The sequence below is a fragment of the Lepidochelys kempii genome, chromosome 1 (genome assembly GCF_965140265.1).
Source record: "Lepidochelys kempii isolate rLepKem1 chromosome 1, rLepKem1.hap2, whole genome shotgun sequence".
Taxonomy (NCBI): domain Eukaryota; kingdom Metazoa; phylum Chordata; order Testudines; family Cheloniidae; genus Lepidochelys; species Lepidochelys kempii.
The window spans coordinates 196,184,026-196,202,564 of record NC_133256.1 but is presented as its reverse complement, the minus strand read 5'-3'; the positions used below and the strand labels follow the sequence as shown (position 1 = coordinate 196,202,564).

Below are 18,539 nucleotides of genomic sequence, written 5' to 3'. Positions count from 1 at the left end.
TTTGTCCACAAACAGAATAAAATAAAACAGGCTATTTGATATTTTTTTATTGCACACAGCAGAGACTCAGGCCATTTTTGTAATAAAAGGAGTTCAGGGAGCAGCAAGCTTAAGGGTTAAAATTAACATGCAGATGCTTTTACCTGGAGATGCCTCTGATTTTTCTGGGGCAGCAGACATGGTAGGTTTAATGCTTTCCTGAACTGATTCAATGGTAGCTACAAAGCAAAAGGTTAACACAACTGAGTGAGATAAGGCTGCTTAATGTCATGGCATGCAATTACAGTGGTGGTTCTAACGAAACTCATTACATACTTTACCCAATTTTGCACCAAGATTTTAATGTATTTTCTATTATAAGTACAAGCAAGTGCAGAGGACTACTGCAGACTGAAATAACCTACCTATTTATCTTTGAAATAATAACAAATATAGTTTCTTTTGAATAAACGTACATAATGAATTCTTAGATGCAGAGTTTGTTTGTGGTTTTTTTGTATAACCCCTTTGCTAGAATTCCTCTTTGTGGCAGAAGGCATTCAGCAATAAGGGAATGTGTTTAGTGGTCAGAGCAGGGGAGATTTATGTCCAGAAGCTTTTGTGATAACTCTCTGTGAAACATGGGCAAGTTGCTAAACTGTTCTATGCCTCAGTTTTACAATCTGTAAAATAGTGATAAAAATATTTACCCACCTCAAGATGTTGCAAGTTTTAGTTAGCACTTTACAAACTTCACAAACAAATACTTTGTTTGAAAAATGTCATCTAAGAGCAACATGTTATTATTATTCTCACTATGCTGAAGGTGTTCTGTTGGGTAATTAGACCAAGAACATTTACTAGGAAAGAGCCTTAAGGAGATTTATTCATATCAAACAGCATATCCACTTTGATACATAACTTGTGATATCATTCGAAGACAATTCTCCCAAGTCCTAGAACAAATGCAAAGATTCTGCTAACTATTGGCCTGATCCACCTCCCATGGAAGTCCATGAAAAGATTCTCACTGACTTCAAGTGGAGTTCAATTGGGACTTATGAAAGAGAAAAATGTGCTAATTGTTTGAAAAATGCAATTGAAAGGGTGAGGAGACAAGACAGCATTAAGAAATATGGGTTGCAGTGTTAAGAGAAAAAAAATTCCAAAGTGGAAAATACTGAGAAATGAGGCATGGAAGAGATCCGATCATAGAACAATCTCTCTATGGCATCTCAGGCCAAAGGGGACGAGAGATGCAAATGAGAAAATGGTGGGATGCCTGGCTGCCAAAAACACCGAAAAACCCTAACCCTTTTGGTAGAATAGCATTTTCAGTTTTGATGACTAAAATCTGAACCAAAAATACAAGGAGCTAACAAAACGGGCACTCAACTACACAACTCAGTTATCTTGCTTATTGTTATATCCCATCCCTCATGCTTCATTTGTTTGTTGTCTATTTAGATTACAAGATGTTTGGTGCAAAGATCTTATCTTCATTGTACGTGTTTCCATAGCTTGTTGGCAAGACACAATTAAAAGTCCATAAAAGAAAAAAATAAATATAACCACCTCTGAGATGGCCAGCAGTAGTTAATACATGGCACACTGTACAATGTTGGGAAAAGGCAGCATTTTATATTTGGTACACATAGACAAACAGACGTAGTCTATATATAAAGCATCAATGTGAGAGTATAGCACTGAAGGTGAAAAGATGGATTTCTTGAACTGTGTTCTTATGACTTTTTTTTTTTGACACTCACCATTTTCATGGTCAAGGAACTATACAAAGGATTACTTAACATTTTAACTTTGATCTACCCCATTCAACAAGTTAGATTCCTACGTGTATACTGTGCTTCAGAGAGCACTATAACTTTGTCCTATAACACAACAGCTTTTAATCATTGATGAAAGTTGGCATTTATCACGGTCAATTTCAGCTTCACAAGAGAATACACAAAAGAAATTAGACAAATATTTAGGTATTTTTAAAAATGTTGAACACAAGGGAATCAGAACTGAAATTCTTGCTTGAATGCACAATAATTCAAGTAAATATTAACTGTGCTAGACAGAAATGCCACACAAGGAACATTGGCATATCACTTCAAAGTTGTTTTTTTTTAAACTATAATGCTGGCAACATAGAGAAGTGTACATTGTTGAACAGAAACAATGACACAAACAGAAGGTCGAACTACTTGACCCTTTGTGATGCTAGTGTTCTGAACTCGAAAAATATCTGAAAGGAATGATCACTGCATAAAGAAAAAATATGGAAGCAGCTCTCAAGGTGAGCTATGAAAACATGAAAATACATAAAATATTTTAGTAAATAAATGTAGAGAATTTAATGATAATAATAGAAAAGTTTAACAATGTCTTTATTTGGAGCAAATGAACATACAGTCAAACATACAGTCAGCATTTGCCAACAGTTAATATATAATTGTATTTGAAACACTACATTATCCCTCTATTCTTAAATTAGGAAATAACAAATACCACAGAATTATCAGTTAACAGAGGATGATTTTTTTTTGAGTGGCATTGCTGTACATAAGTATACACAACTGCTGGATGTAAAAAGGAAAAAATGAACAGAGGAAATGAAGGACTGGCATATATATGAGCTGCATGCCTATCTGCTTATGCAAGACAACATGCATGAAAGCCATGCATAGGATTTGATTTAAAAGACAAAGGAATTTAAGTGAATGCAGCTGAGGTTGTTTGAGAGAGCAAGCGAGTGAGCTATTCTTTGAGTCACTAGGAAAGGTTGAATAAGAAATAGTGCAATATATTTACCATGATATAATAGTTAGCAAAGATACATAGCATCTGAAACCTCAGGAGCTGCACATAAGATGCATGACTTTGCATACACTGACTCAAAAACTGAGTATCTACAAAACTGTGATATTTTTGGAACCCCTCCCCCACCACTGAATTATAAAACTGGAGGTATGACATCATTGTAAAAAGGGCTCTTCATGTGATAGGAAGTTGTTGTAGATCTCATGATTTTTAAAGGACACAAATGGAAGTGGTCTATCATTCAGCCTGTTAGATAGTGAGATGTGCATCTAATAAGCACATAAAAAAGACGTCGATAAGGATTTTATCCTATGATGCTCAAAATTGTCAGCACAAAATATACACCATGGAAAGCTTAACTGTTTAAAAATTACCTGTTGAACTGATTATTTCAAAGTTAAATGACTGCTGAAGTATTCCAGTATTAAGAATGACAACAACACTAAATGAGGTTAAAAAAATATCTGCTGTCACTTGGTTAAAAATAGAAATGGGCAAGTATTTTGTGACAAATAATTTGAAAATCTGTCACTTCTTTTCTGTTCATGGGTCATTTTTCATACAGCTCAATTATTCCTGAATGCATTTATTATTCAAAATTATTTAACAAATAATTTCTATGAATAATTCTGAGACTAGCTTGTTCACAAAAGTGTAGTCAGTTTTCAGTTCCCTACGTCTGAGATGTCTTGAGAGGCCACACAAGGCCACTTCCCCCCCAACCCGTTCCCTGATTGGATGCATATAAATCTTAGGACCAAGTCTCCAGATCCAATAAATACATATAGATTTGAGAAAATAAATTTTCTCTAAATATTTGCAATATGCATTTATAGTTATTTCTGCAATAACTCTGGCTATTGAACTCATTTACTAAAATATCTGTGAAAAGTGAGTACAAAAAGGGATGAAACAGTAAAAACTAATTATTTTAAAAAGAACAGTCACTGAATAATTTTTGTGCATCCAACTCTAGTTAAAATCAAGTGTTCCGTATCCGTACCCTGAACGGCTCTGGTTAATGACTATGTGCAGAAGTGTCCTACTTTTTCTTCCAGCATTTTAGGATGAATATAAAGAACAACTGAAAAGCAGACTTCTTTGTCTCAGTACACACTGGAATTTGGCAATAGACTTACCTGGAGGTTGTAGAATAAGAAATCTGCAAACACTTTAAGAGACTAAAAGGTAATAGTTTCATCCAGAAGACAGTTGGCAATCCTTACACATTTTTTCTGCATTACTACAACCTAAATTTCTTTTGTTCCCTACATACTCTCCAGGAGTACAAAAGTCTGGTGAACCACTCAATTTTGAATCTCCATACTGGACTGACTTGAGTTGTAGCTAGTCCAAGGAATTTATTGTCCATAATATTCAACATACTGTTATAGAAATTATTTGTTAAAAGTCCCACAAAATAAATTTAATTTTTAACTTCAATAAATGAGTCTGTTCTACTCTCAAGTCATTTACTGGATCAGAAATTTTAAGTGGAGAATAGAAACTATGTCTTCATGAGACTAAAGTTAGAGGTCTTCAAAAAATAATGAAAATTGACCTAGTCTGATCAGTTGTAAAATGGTGCCTCTTTGATGTACTCTTGTATACAACAAGCACAATGAGATTTAAGGGCCGAATTCTGTGCCTCTTACTCATGCAAGTACTTCCATTCATTTGAAGTCAATCAGCAAGACAAGCAGGATTTGGCCATATATTCTGCTTGGTCAATAATGACATATATTATGAACAAAGTGGAATAGTGACAACAAGACTATACACTAACTACATTAAACCTAAGCAAAATCTTCTTCAAACAATTACTTTTCTAAACTTCTCATTCATTTCAATGCTTCTGTCTTGCCTCTTTTGTAGCTCAGGTCCACACTAATGAAGTCAATGGGAGTTTTGCAACTGACTTTAATGGGAGAATAATCAGGCCCCTCTTCAGTTATAAAAATAGACCAGAAAACGTCAAAGAGGTACAATTTTATTGTAATGCTGTGGGATTCTTAGAGTCAAATCCATACACAATAAAATGAAATTATATTCCCCATTATTTAACACTAGAGACACAATCCTGCCAAAGCTCTATCCTGTGGGAGTGTACATACAAATGCTAAATTTCAGAGTAGCAGCCGTGTTAGTCTGTATTCGCAAAAAGAAAAGGAATACTTGTGGTACCTTAGAGACTAACCAATTTATTTGAGCATACGTTTTTGTGAGCTACAGCTCACATCATCGGATGCATTCAGTGGAAGATACAGCGAGGAGATTTATATACATACAGAACATGAAAAAATGGGTGTTATCATACACACTGTAAGGAGAGTGATCACTTAAGATGAGCTATTACCAGCAGGAGAGTGGTGGGGGGGGGAGAAAACCTTTTGTAGTGATAATCACGGTGGGCCATTTCCCGCAGGTAACAAGAACGTCTGAGGAACAGTGGGGGGAGGGAGGGAAATAAACATGGGGAAATAGTTTTACTTTGTGTAATGACCCATCCACTCCCAGTCTCTATTCAAGCCAAAGTTAATTGTATCCAGTTTGCAAATTAATTCCAATTCAGCAGTCTCTCGTTGGAGTCTGTTTTTGACATTTTTTTGTTGTAATATTGCGACTTTTAGGTCTGTAATCGAGTGACCAGAGAGATTGAAGTGTTCTCCGATACTAGGTGAGAGCATTAATGTAGTGCACAGTACCCTCTTTGGAAATATCAGCTCTGACATGCTCTCAACTAGTGTCACCCTTGAGCAGCACAAATCGTAAAACTGCTAATGAGTTCATATATACTGTCTCAGACATGTAGGAAGAAAGACATGATTTAATTAAGCTGCAACTTTATTAACTTCTCATCTGGGAACTATCTGGCAATAACCCATACAGTGCAGGTCAGGATTCCTTCCTTAATCATTTCCAACTGGTGGAGGATAGCCAGTAACCTTTCTCTACCTCATAGCTGGTCCCCAGCCCTTTACTGGGACCCCAGAACCCTCCCTTCATATGAGAGTTAGGGAGCAGGGGAACCCAGGGAAAGCAGATTCTCTCCTCACTGTACCAGACATTAGGAGCCCCAATCCACTCCCAGTTTTTAGGGGAAGCCTTCCCCTAAATCCACTTCCAATTCTGGTTTATCGGTGAACTGGACCCCCTCTGGAACAAGTATATGTACTGGATACCTGCCACCTGTTAAACTGCAACACTGAACTGTATCTCCTCACCAATCCACCAGGTCCCCACTGTGGGGAAGACAAAAAAAACCCCAATCCACCGAAACTGGCAGTGAGGAAAAGGTGTAACACATCATTTATAAAAACCTAAAACAGATCTATAATTACCTGGGAAGGACCGTGGGGAGATTTCTTGCACTTCTGGTGTTTTGGATTCCTCAGGCCATGTTTGGGTTTCATTTGTAACTAAAAAGGCAGAAGTTAGACTGTAAATACCAGAGATACATCTGCGCTGCCTCTGTTTACATTTATCTCTATTCCTGCTGTAGTTTGCCCAAGCAATCCAAAATGAACAAACACGTGAAATCAAATACCTTAGGGAACTGCTGAACTTGCCTTCACCACACACCCAATAACACATGACTAGTTCTCTGAAACCTGCATTGTTTTTAAAATGTCTTTTCTTAGTATTTGGTGTTCAGAACCTTGCAAGATTGGACACCTACTTACCCACTTGACTGAACAAATGCTCCGAACAAAATAAAAAAGGAGGCTTAGCTTGAATGTACATTCTCACACCAAAATACATTTCTTCTGATGATGCTCACCAACTTCATTAACTTAATATAGGAGATGTGTACTTACCCAGTTTTTTCTTTGGTGTTTCAGATATGCCCAGTGTCTCAGGTTTAGGGAGTTTCTGTTGTGGTGTTTCATTGAGACCTGGAATGATAAGGTGCACTACACATAAAGATAAGTGAGCCATTCATTCAAAACATGGTGAGCTGTAATCTGCCCTCAGAGATGTCCATGCAATACCCTCTGAGCCACTGAGAACTAAGCATTAGTAGTATTACACTGGGGATAAATTTGTCTCCAGATATTTTAAGCAGAGTGGTTCCCAATCTTTTCAGACAAGAGTACCCATTTATTATAGTAAGTTGGTACCATCTAGTGCCTGCTACCTGTGTGCTCTAACCTGATACACAATTACCCAAGCTCTACATCGGCCAGACAACTGACAGGAATGAAGGAAGCTGTGATGCACTGGGGCTTAGTACAGGTCTCAGTAATACAGTGGAGTGGGGAAACTTAGTATACCATTCACAAAAGCCTGAAGTATCAGTACAGGTATATGTGCCAGTGGTTGGAAACCTGTGACCTAATGCACACCTGGAGGGAGCCGAACATATGTTCACTTAACACCTCAAGATTCTCTCTGCAAAATCACTTCTCTCCCATCTCCTGCAATATGAAAGAACTGTTTTTGATAAAACAGTGGCAATAAGTCCTTTAAAATATTCTGACCACGGCATAGTCAATTTTATACTTCAGGTGCATCCTTCCCTTTACCGCAATTATTGTTAAGATATAATAAAAAAAAATAAGAATGAGCCTCAAGAAAGTAAGAACTAGAAAGGACAGGAAATGTAAAAAGGATTTACACAGATCTTTATCTATTGGCCAGAGAAGTAAGGAATGTCTTAGTCACCTAGTATTGCTCCTGCCAGGGAAGGCCTGTCCGTGGTTCTAGGCAGCATCCGACGTGTGACATTTTGAATTACTGTGGAAACAGCAACAGTGCATTATCAGAGAAATTTACAAAACTTTTAAGCCAGGAAACGAAAAACACACACACAAGAGGACTTTAAACATTCTGAAAGCCTCTTTATTCAGTTTTAGTAGCTCTGAGATATCAGCTTCATATTTTCTTACATTATCTCAAACCTATCTAAGGGTTTGCAAGTTGTCTCTTTTCTAAACCACCCCGAACTGCAAATCTTTCCCATACACTCAGTGTCAATTGTCATGCCATCAACATTAGATTGATTTTCTTTGGGAAAATTATGCTCTATACCAGGGGTTCTCAACCTTTTTCTTTCTGAGCCATGCCCCGCCAACAGGCTATAAAAAAATCCATGGCCAGCATTAGGGGTAGCAAGCAGAGCAATTGCTCGGGGCTCCATGCCACAGGGGGCCCTGTGATGCTAAGCTGCTCAGGCTTCAGCTTCAGCCCCGCACAGTGGGGCTTTGGCTTTCTGCCTTGGGCTCCAGTGAGTCTAACACTGGTTTTGCTTGACAGACCTCCTGAAAACTGTTCGCGCCCCTCCCCCCAGGGGCTCCAGACCCCAGGTAGAGAACCACTGCTGTATACTCAAGATATCACAGGACCAGTTTCAAGAACTGCAGAACTCAGGGCTAATGAGATTTAGGGGAGCTTAAAAAATCCCTAGAAAATGTCTGCTATTTAATGAGACACTACAATATTAAACGATATGTCTGGCCAGGAGACCACTACTATTTGTGTGCTCCCACTCACCTCCTATCACCCCTACCATTCATGTGACCCTGAAGATACACTGGAACATGTCTAGTAAATGTTAGGAGTGGCAGTATTTTTAACAGGTAGAGCTGGGTGAATAATTCATAATTAATAATTTGAGACATTTCACTGTTTTTACTAGTTTTTTCTGTGAATAGTTCTTAATCTGTATCTCATTTGCTAGCAGTTTCTTGCAAGTATTCAATTTTCTAAGTTCTAGTTGCTTTAATTAGACAATGCAGGTTTCATTGTATGTTTCTTTCACATGGCTGGATAAGGATAATTCTAAGAATCAGGTTTTTGGTTCAAATACTCAATTACAAATTCAAAATTTGCTTGCTGCAATATTTGCTTAACATTTATTGTTACCACAAATATTCTTTGCAGTATCCCCATGCACTAGAATATTAATGGAAAAGGGATTTGAACACAGCCAAAGTGAATTTAAACAAAACATTCAAATTAATATTCAGGGGTTTGTAGCATTTGATTAGCAATGGTAATAGATATTTTTAACTCAGCATGAAAACAAGCATTTATAGGAACAAAATAAAAAATGCCACACGGGAATAATGTTCTTTGTAATCCTATATCCTGTCTGACAGTAGCCAGTATCACATGCTTCAGAGGAAGGTATAAATTCACGCAATAGATATTCATACCATAGCATGTTTATGTGGGAAACTTTGTTCTTTACCTTGGATTCATTGATTGGTTTATACCCTGAAGAACTAGGTCTGATATCCCTATTTTATCTTGACTGTTGTAACGGAATATTATGCTTTTACTATACAAACATCTAATCCTTTTTAATCCCTCTTCTTATGCTTCATGTTGGGTGCATCATAAATACTAATTAATATGGAACTTTCCATATGAATTATTTACTTTAAAGGTTAAAAGTGGCATAACAGCATACAAGCATCTTCTACGAAAAGCATATGAAATATCTGCAGTTAAAATAGCCTAAATAAACTGTGTAAGTAAAGACTGATCTTGTGCTTCAGGACATAAACCTCTGTTTGCACTGGCCAGCAGTTGAGGAGCATGCATGCTGCACACACCTCGTTATGAGAGTGTCAGCAGGTGTGGTTCATCTGTATGCTTGGGAGAACTTTAAAAAGGTACACCATGCACCATCATTATTATTTATTATTTGGAGTACCATAGTGCCTAGGAGCCTAAGTTATGGACCAGGACCCCAGTGTACTAGGGGCTGTACAAACACAAAACAAACAGACCCAAAGAGCTTACAATCTAAGAGTATGTCTACACTGATGGTGGCATGTGGAGTACAGACATTGAATGCACAGCTAGTTCGGGTATAAACAGCACAGTCGATGGTGAGGCATGGCTTAGACAAGTGCCCTAAATGCCTGAATCACCAGGGTACGTACCCTACATAGGCTCTCTACAGGCCCAAGCAGTGCCTCCCACTACAGTGTCTGCTGCCAGAGCCTTTCCACTCTGCTGGAGCCTTTCCCTGCTGCAGCAAAAGGCTCCAGCAAAGAGGAAAAACTCTGGCAATGGGGAGGCAGGGGGAAAAGGCTCTGGCAGTGTATAGCTGCCAGAGCCATTTCACGCTCCCTCCCTGCTGCTGAAGCCTTTCACTGAGGCTTGTAGCTACACACATTAGCGACAAGTGGGAATGAAGCCTGCCTTTTACTGTGGGTGTGGTGGCTACATGCGTAGTGCTTGTACTCCAAACGCCACCGTATGTTTAGACATAGGCTATGTAACAATGCATCCTGGAGCATGCTTGCTTACAAACCACATAAGAATGTGTTACTGAGCTTCCACTAGGGCAGTACAATTCCACAGCATCCCAAACCCGAGCCAGTGTCTCACCGACAAGTTTGAACCCAGAGCAAGGACTTCACGTAATAAGTAAAATAAAGGGCTAAATCCTGACCACATGACATGCATATGTATTCTAGTAATCTGAATGCAGGAATGGGAGCCAAAAACTACTATGCTCTAAACTTGGTTCTGGTACTGACTTGCATCTGTGGCCTTGGGCTTAAATTTCTCTCTCTGCTTAAATTTCACCCATCTGTAAAATGAGGACAATACTACTAATTTATCTCTTAAAATGACTGATGAGGATTCATCAGTTAATGGGCCCAATCCAGCATTCCTATCACACTCAAAACTTCCACTGAGCTTAAATATGATAGGAACATAGGATGAGGCTCTATGTTTATGAAGTGTTCTGAAAATGAAAAGGGCCAAATGTCTTATGGCTAGTATGTCAAAATAAACCTGAGATTTTTACTTAGTTCATGTGTTGCCCTCTTTATATATTGGTGTGTTTAACATTTCTCTGACTTGGGGAGCTCCTGGCTTAAATGCAAAGACAATCATTTTCAGAACATATTAAATAAGCTCCTGTATTTCTGTTTCTATGGAAATTTGCATTTTCAAATTTTGAAGAGCTGGTCCCTTAAAGATGTTTTTCACATGCTTCAAATCCCAATGTATGGCGAGCATGTTGGTTTAAGTCTATTCACATATGGTACTAATTAAATAAATCACACCCGCTCCACAGTCTACTCTATTTTATGGACATGTGGAATTTGTATTTCTCTGAAATAAAAAAGTGACATTTTTTAAACATCTGGAAAACAAGTGCAAGAAGCCATCTCTGAAAACAACTTCTTCTCCAGGAATACATAGTGGAATTATAAAATATTTGGAAGAAGTCATTTGGAACATATTTATTTTTCTAAATCCTTCTCAACTTAGAAATCATATAGGTAAAGTTAAATATTTGTACTTATAAAAAACTAAATTTAACAAGAAATATTATTTCACATTTGTCATAGGCACACCCTATAGGGGGTTTACTAATCTATAAAAGCTTCCCAGAGGAGTGGAGACACACTGACATAGTGATGAAGACTCATCACGTTGGAACATTTCAAAATCCCTGCAGGTGACACCACTGAAAAGATAGCACAAAACTTTCTATGTAAATGCTCCATGTTAGGATTTCTCACAAGTCAGCTCCAGACCCACAAACTTCCCAGGACATCAAGTTATATGAGATTTTTAATCACAGAAAGCCTTATATAACCTAGGACCACTGCACAACAAAAATGTGGTTTCCAATTTTAAACACCACTATTTCAAGGTTACAGAAATAAAATCAACTATGCAATGATCATGTTTTGTAAAAATACAACTAAGGAGGGGGAAAAATCTCTTCCTCGTTTTTTCTCGAAATGCAGCTGTGCAACCTTAACATTTTCTTGGTAAATACATTTCCAGAGGCCAATATTTCCTCTCTTCCACTTGGACTGTAGCTGGCTGTTGTTTATCAGTTTCTGCTGAGACTCTTCACTGAAGTCCAGATGGAAGATAGCACTACCCATACCCAGATATGCTTTCATTTGCTACTTTCATTTCTTTCCTAAAAGCCTTCCCTCTACCTTTATTTTGGTCTAAAGCACACTGAAAACATATGTGTTTTTAAAAAAAGTTTCTAAACATCCTCTGCCCTGCAGCTGGATGTTAAAAATATTTGTTGAGTTTTCCCCAAGTCGTTCTTAAATTTTAGGGAATGTCTTTACTCATCTAAAACTACTAAAGAAGAACTCTGCCTGTTTCCCCACACACACTGCTCAGAAAAAGCTAACATCTGGGCTAATAACTTTTGTGTTTAGTGAATTGCTTGTTGAAGAAATATTCTGAAAATTGTGATAATTTGCGCTTGTATGTGAATACTAAGCTAGGGCTGGATAAAGTCAAGCTTCTTCATAACAGTAGAAACATACTATCAACATTGACTCAACCTTGGTTATTTCTTCTATGGCTCTATATCTGTAACATTGCCCTTCTAAGCCTCCAGCAGTGTACAGGGCAGAGAATATGGATGAGTGTGTATGACACACTGATTGTGGATTTTACTACAGGACTATGCAAGAAAACAGAATACAAGAGGCATGCAAATTTTTCTGTGATCCACACTGACAACACATTAGGGGCCTCAAGGCTGCATCTAACTTGTAGAGTGTTGCCTACAATGTGCAGAGACTACAGGCTCTAGCATGCAATGCTCATATTTAACTAACTAAAGGCTATTTAGATGAAAATGGGGCGTTGATTGCTGGAACCTGCTGTCTCCAAGGGCTAGAACTCTAGATTCTGTATGAGGGAGGCTGCAGATCACATTTTAGAACATCATGGTCTGCAGTTCGATTCATGTTATCTGCCTGAGTACACTATATACACAGTAGCAAAGAGTAGTCACATTGGCATGGATGCCAGGAGGGAACGGGCTTTGCAATTTGAGCAGAGCACACAGATTATATCTAGCTCAACAAATTCTGCACCGTAAGATTTAAAGTAACATTCAGAAAAGTAAAGCCCTAGCAATATCTAATTTTCAAAACACACAGAAGATGCCTATATAAAGGAAGGAAAGAAAGCCCTGAAGGAGGGCAGCAAATGGAGAAAACCAAAGACTAGGTACTGAGGGATGGAACACAATTTGAAGCTTATGCAGAACTGATCAGTGCATGATTCTGTATTGTAAATATCTCACTGTGTAGTACAAATTTAACTCAAGTCACAGATTGCTTCTTTTCATACCTGGCAGCTAGGGGATGCAAGGCAGAGAGAATGACAAATCTGGATACTTTTATAAATATGGCTCACATGGTAACCTGATAGACAGACACTAGCAGAAACTAGAATTGGTAGCCATTCAGCAAATGATTCAATGAAGTAGTTGTGTATGATGCAACAAAATAACACAGTTCAAAAATGAAGAGGGAACCCAGTTTAACTACTTTAACTATAATTTTGATTGTGAAATTCCATTGATTTTCATTAGAAGGAAAGTTTCACTAGACCCTGCATATATTAATTACAGTAAATGTATTGTTTTTCCATTCATTTTCTACTTTTTTTGTGAGATATCTGTGTCCAAGGGGGAACAAAACATGAAAAAACCACATGTTACCTTGTTTGATTCTTGTAATAGGGACAAGTTTTGTAGCATCTCGTAGTATGAGCTATAAAGAGAAAAAATAAATAAGCATTAGGATCTGTGCCATAATAGTAATTGAATTTTTCTTTGTAATGAAAATATAAGGCTTCAATCCAGTGCCTCATTTGTCCCAAGTTAACAATGGATATGGCTCCAGCCCCAATCACTGAAGGTTACACTTCATTTTTGTTGGCGAGAACTGTTATAAAGCATTTTGATCCCTTTCATTTGGCTACAGCCAGTTGTTTTGCTCCATTAGTACAGAAAACCTTACTACTAAGGAATCCTCTAACCTTGGTTCTCTTTGAGAACAATCTCTCCAGCTTGTACTGTGGACCACTAAAGAACCGGAGAAACCTTGACAATGAAACTGTGCAAAGTAATAACAATGAAACCTCCAAAACAACAACAATCACCCAGTTGTGTATTTTGTTACTAACTTTCAACTCAGATCAAGGTTATTGAAAATGTCACAAACCATTCTCATAAACCAGGACTATTTTATGTTTTTTAAATCCAGATCAGATGCTCACTTCTCATCTAAAGTAAAGTATGGATGTAAAAGGCATTTGATGTGGGTTAGCATCTGTGGGATTTATCAGTGGCATCACCTTAATTTCAACAACTGATTTCTCAGGGTGATAACAGGCCAGTAACAAGGGGGCTCCAAATTGAAAGGAATTTATATGCTTTTTATATTTGTATTGCAAATATTTTTGCCTTACACTGGTCTTTGATCCAGAAAGGTTTCCATCCACATACTAATCCTTTACAGACTTTTGAGCAGCATGGAAATAAGCATCTTGAGCACGTGAATTGGCCCTGCATTTCTCAGAATGGAGAAAATAGCAGATCTCTATGACATAAGTAAGCCCTGACCGTCCTTTGGCTCATGCAGGTACGGGAGCCAACATTTCAATAGTACAATGACTGGAAAGGGACCAGGCAGAAGTACTGCCAAATATATACGTATACTAACTGTAGCTATAAAATATAATCCTCTTTCAGCGAAGTCTGAGTTTAAAGGAGGAATAGAACTCAATATACAAATACCTCTTTTGGCTAAGCATATAGCATATAAAGTCCTGCTTCTAGATGAGTGGGGATCAGTCAATGCTACTGGTTTATTCTGTATTTCATAATGTCACTCATTTAACTATTTCATGCAAAAGCATATTTAGGTAAAAAATAATAAAATACTATGCATTTTTTTAATTGTTTCATCTGAGTCAAATTTTTATGAGACCATTTGAGATCTCCTTGTGGATCACATTTTTCTTCTCTGGATTTTTGATCAACCTTTGCTGTCAAGTTCAGGCCATCAAAACATTATTTAAAAATAAACTGTACTGCACTGTACAGAAAACAAATCTAATTAAATAGATTGCAGTTTTATCTGCTGATTTTAATTACAGAAATATATCGTACGTTCTTTCCCTTTAAAAACACAAAACAGTTTTTTTAAAAACCACAACTGAGCAGCTTCCTGACTGAACAATATCACGAAAAAATACTGCTAGTAGGGGTAGTAGTAAATATGTATATTTTTGTATAGTTTAGTATATACAGTATAGTATAGCATCTTACCTACTGCAAATGTTTTCAAGTATTTTTCTTTGGCACAAATCATGTTTGGGAATAGTTCAGTTTGTGCAGTGGATACAGGGCCAGACTCACCTAGCATTTATGCATTTTTTTCCTGTTTAAGCTGATGGAAACCTCAGTTTGTGGATAAATCCATGCGGGGACAAGGCTGCAGCGGAGCAGTGTGGCTGCAACTTCGCCTATATGCCAGGGAAGAAAGAATCCCCCAAAATGAGCTGGTTGGAAATGGGCTGTGGCCACAGCTACTGATGCCCTGGATCTTAAGATGCAGGAGGTAGTCCAGAATAAGCTGCAGAGAAGCCCACTTGGGGGATGAACATCTTTGCTGCAATCCAGCAGGTGACCCGTTTCCACTTAACCAGGTAGGTCACTCTGGTGGAGGGCTTTCTACTTCCCAACAGGATGCGCTGAACCTCAGCCGAGCACCGCTTCTCCTGCGCGTTTAGCCACACAGCAGCCAGGCTGTCAGATGAAACACTGCCAGGTTGGGATGCAGAAGACTGCCGTGGCACTCGGCCAACAGGTCCGACCTGAGCGGTAGCTGGAACAGGCTTGCCGCCAAGAGATCCAGCAGAGTGCTGAACCAGTGTTGGTGCGGCCACGCCAGCGCTATGAGGATGACTCTCGCCCTGTTCTGTTTGATTTTCGTGAGAACCCGGGGTAGCAACGGCACTGGAGGGAAGGCGTAGATCAAAGCTTCCGACCACGGGAGCAGAAAGGCATTTGACAGGGATCCTCTGTCCATGCCCCTGATTGAGCAGAAGACGTGGCATTTCCTGTTCTGCCGAGATGCGAACAGGTCCACACGGGGAGTTCCCCACTTGTGGAAGATGGAACTGACCACCTCTGGATGAAGGGACCACTTGTGGAGAGATGAGAATGTCCTGCTGAGGTGATCCACCAAAGTCTTCTTGGTCCCTGGAAGGTGAGCAGCTACGAGATGGATGTTGTGCTGCAGACCGAAGTCCCAAAGCCAGAGGGCTTCCTGGCAGAGGGCAGACGACCTGGCTCTGCCCTGCCTCTTGATATAGAAGACCATAGCCGTGGTGTCTGTCAGGACCTGAACCATCCTGTCTTGAATATGAGGCAGAAATGCTTGGCAGGCTAGTCGAACCGCCCTGAGTTCCCTGACATTGATATGCAGCGAGTGATCATGACTGGACCAAAGAGTCTGAGTGCAGAGAGTGCCCAGGTGGGATTGCCTGCCCAGGTCTGAGGTGTTGGAGACAAGGGTCACTGACGAAGTCAGAGCCACAAAGGGAACTCCTTCCAACACCGACTTGGGATCCTGACCACCTGGTCCATGTTGTGCCAGTTGGGGACATAGACCAAAGCCAGTCACGCCTGAAGGGGTCTGAGGCACAGTCGTGCGCACCGGACCACGTAAATACATGCTGCCATGTGGCCCAATAGTCACAGGCACGTGTGGGTGGTGGTCAGCGAGTGGGCCCCTGTGATGAATTTTGACATGGCCTGGAATCAAGACTCAGGGAGGAAGGCCCTGGCCTGAGGGGAGTTGAGGATTGCTCCAATTAATGCTATGCATCGTATTGGGATTAAGGTTGACTTTTTCTCATTTATTATCAATCCTAGGTCTCGACAGGTGGAACATACCAGGTCAAGATGCCTCCACACCTGATCCGGGGACTGGCCCTTATCATCCTGTCATTGAGGTACGTGTATATTTGGACTCCCCGACGCCCCAGTTAAGCGGGCACTGGCACTGTACGCTTTGTGAACATTCTGGGGCCGACAAGAGACCAAAGGGCATCGCCATGAACTGGAAATGGCATCGGCCCAACATGAAGCGAAGGAAGTGCTGGTGCCCTGGCAAGATGGAAATATGGAAGTATGTGTCCTTTAAATTGAGGGCAGCGTACCAGTCTCCCGGATCCAGGGAGGGAATGATGGAGGCTAGGGAGACCATGCGAAACTTCAACTGAAGTCAGAGGTGGGATATTTCCCAGGGAATGCCTTACCGCTAAATGATGAACGATCAATCAGTTGAGCCCTCAAGGGTTAACCCATTGTTGTTAATGTAGCCTCACACTCTACAAGGCAGCACGAATGGAGGGAGGGGAGACAGCATGGCAGACAGAGAGAGAGAGAGAGAGAGATGAGCATTGCCCCTTTAAGTATGCTGACCCCACTCTAAGTACACTGCCTTTTTAAGTAGATCAGCAAGCTGAGACAGAAGCTGAGGCCAGGAAGCTCCCTACATCCTGAGCCCTGTCGTGTCCCCCTCCTGCTCTATGGAAATGGGGTAAGCGGGGTGCAGGAGCAGGAAGACACCCTGATGTTAGACCCCCTCTTCCCCCCTTCTACCTCCGCACAGCAAGCAGGAGGCTCCGGGGAGCAGCTCCAAGGCAGAGGGCAGGAGCAGCATATGGCAGTGGGGGGAGGAACAGCTGAAGTGCCGGCAATTGATAGCCTGCTGGGCGGCTGCCGTACAGGGAACTTAGGGGAACTGATGGGGGGGCTGCCGGTCCACCCTGGTTCCATGCCCCCACCAGCTAGCTCCAACGGGCTGCTCTTTTTGCAAGCAGTGGACAAAGCAGGCGGCTGCCAAACGACATTAAAAGGGAGCGTTGTGCAACTTTAAACGAGCATGTTCTCTAATTGATCAGCAATGAAACAACGTTAATCGGGACGACTTTAAGTGAGGAGTTACTGTACTAAAAAGTGGCCTGGGACCACCATTCTCATTTTAGACTGGCCACCAAACAGCTATCACACGGTAACAACTATGATTCAATACCAACCTGGGGTGGATTCAAGGAGAAGTCTACATCATGGTCTTTACTGAGGAACTCAAAAGATTTGTTTTGCTTAATGCTCAATATTTTCCCATCACTAGTGAGCAAGGTTTACCACCAGCACCATTGCTATCAACGTCTGGTCTTTCAGATGCTCACTTGCTAAAGTATCTCTAAAGCTGCTAGTTGCATAACTTTGGGCTCCATCTGACAATGCCTGCCATAATAAATTCTCTCCCTCTTTCTCTCTGAACCTAGGATAGCAAACCTTTATTTTGAGTTGACAAATATTGATGTACCTTTTCCCTCAGGCATTTTAAAGGCATTTTTTCACCACAGTATTTAAGTGCCAAAGTGATACCTACTATTTGTATAGAGCTTTACATTATCAAACCACTTTATAAACATTAACTAAATGATGCTCACACCTGTGAGTAAGGCAAATATTATTCTCATTTTCTAGACTGAGAAAATAAAGAGCTTAGGCACTCAGATACTACAGTGATGGAAGCATTTAAAATAATGTCGATAGATAAGAAATAAATAGAAGTGACTAGCTCAAGGTGATACAAAAAGTTCGTGATGCAGCCACTGTCAAAAGAGAGGTCTCTTGATTTGTAGTCATATACCTAATGCACCTCTCATCTATTTTTGTCCCAGGTATAAAAGAGTTTATATAGCAGTAAAGCTTTTAGCAGCTGCTGTTTACTTATTTCTGATGCTCCTACCTCCCAAAGCCACATAAAGTTAACATATATTTTAAAATGGGAGATATTAGGACATCATTGTTTTCCCTATGGCAGCACTGGATTCAATCCAACTGGACAAGCCTTAAGAAAACAGTCATGTTTTTCTTTGGAGATAAATAAGTGATTGACGCTAAA

General features: G+C 39.8%; 1 protein-coding gene across 33 annotated transcripts in view; it reads right to left on the bottom strand.

Annotated features, from left to right (window-relative positions):
* The window catches only part of ABI3BP (ABI family member 3 binding protein), a 315,232-nt gene that overhangs the window by 137,593 nt on the left and 159,100 nt on the right, over positions 1 to 18,539 (bottom strand). For 32 of the 33 annotated variants that reach the window (XM_073307173.1, XM_073307105.1, XM_073307211.1 and 29 more), the window contains exons 7-11: positions 13,268 to 13,319; positions 7,471 to 7,542; positions 6,624 to 6,719; positions 6,147 to 6,224; positions 144 to 218 (exon numbers count right to left, since the gene is read on the bottom strand). In XM_073307173.1, the coding sequence (XP_073163274.1) occupies positions 144 to 218; positions 6,147 to 6,224; positions 6,624 to 6,719; positions 7,471 to 7,542; positions 13,268 to 13,319 (373 nt within the window). The remainder of the gene's footprint in view (positions 1 to 143; positions 219 to 6,146; positions 6,225 to 6,623; positions 6,720 to 7,470; positions 7,543 to 13,267; positions 13,320 to 18,539) is intronic. The other variant, XM_073307183.1, reaches the window with a different exon arrangement.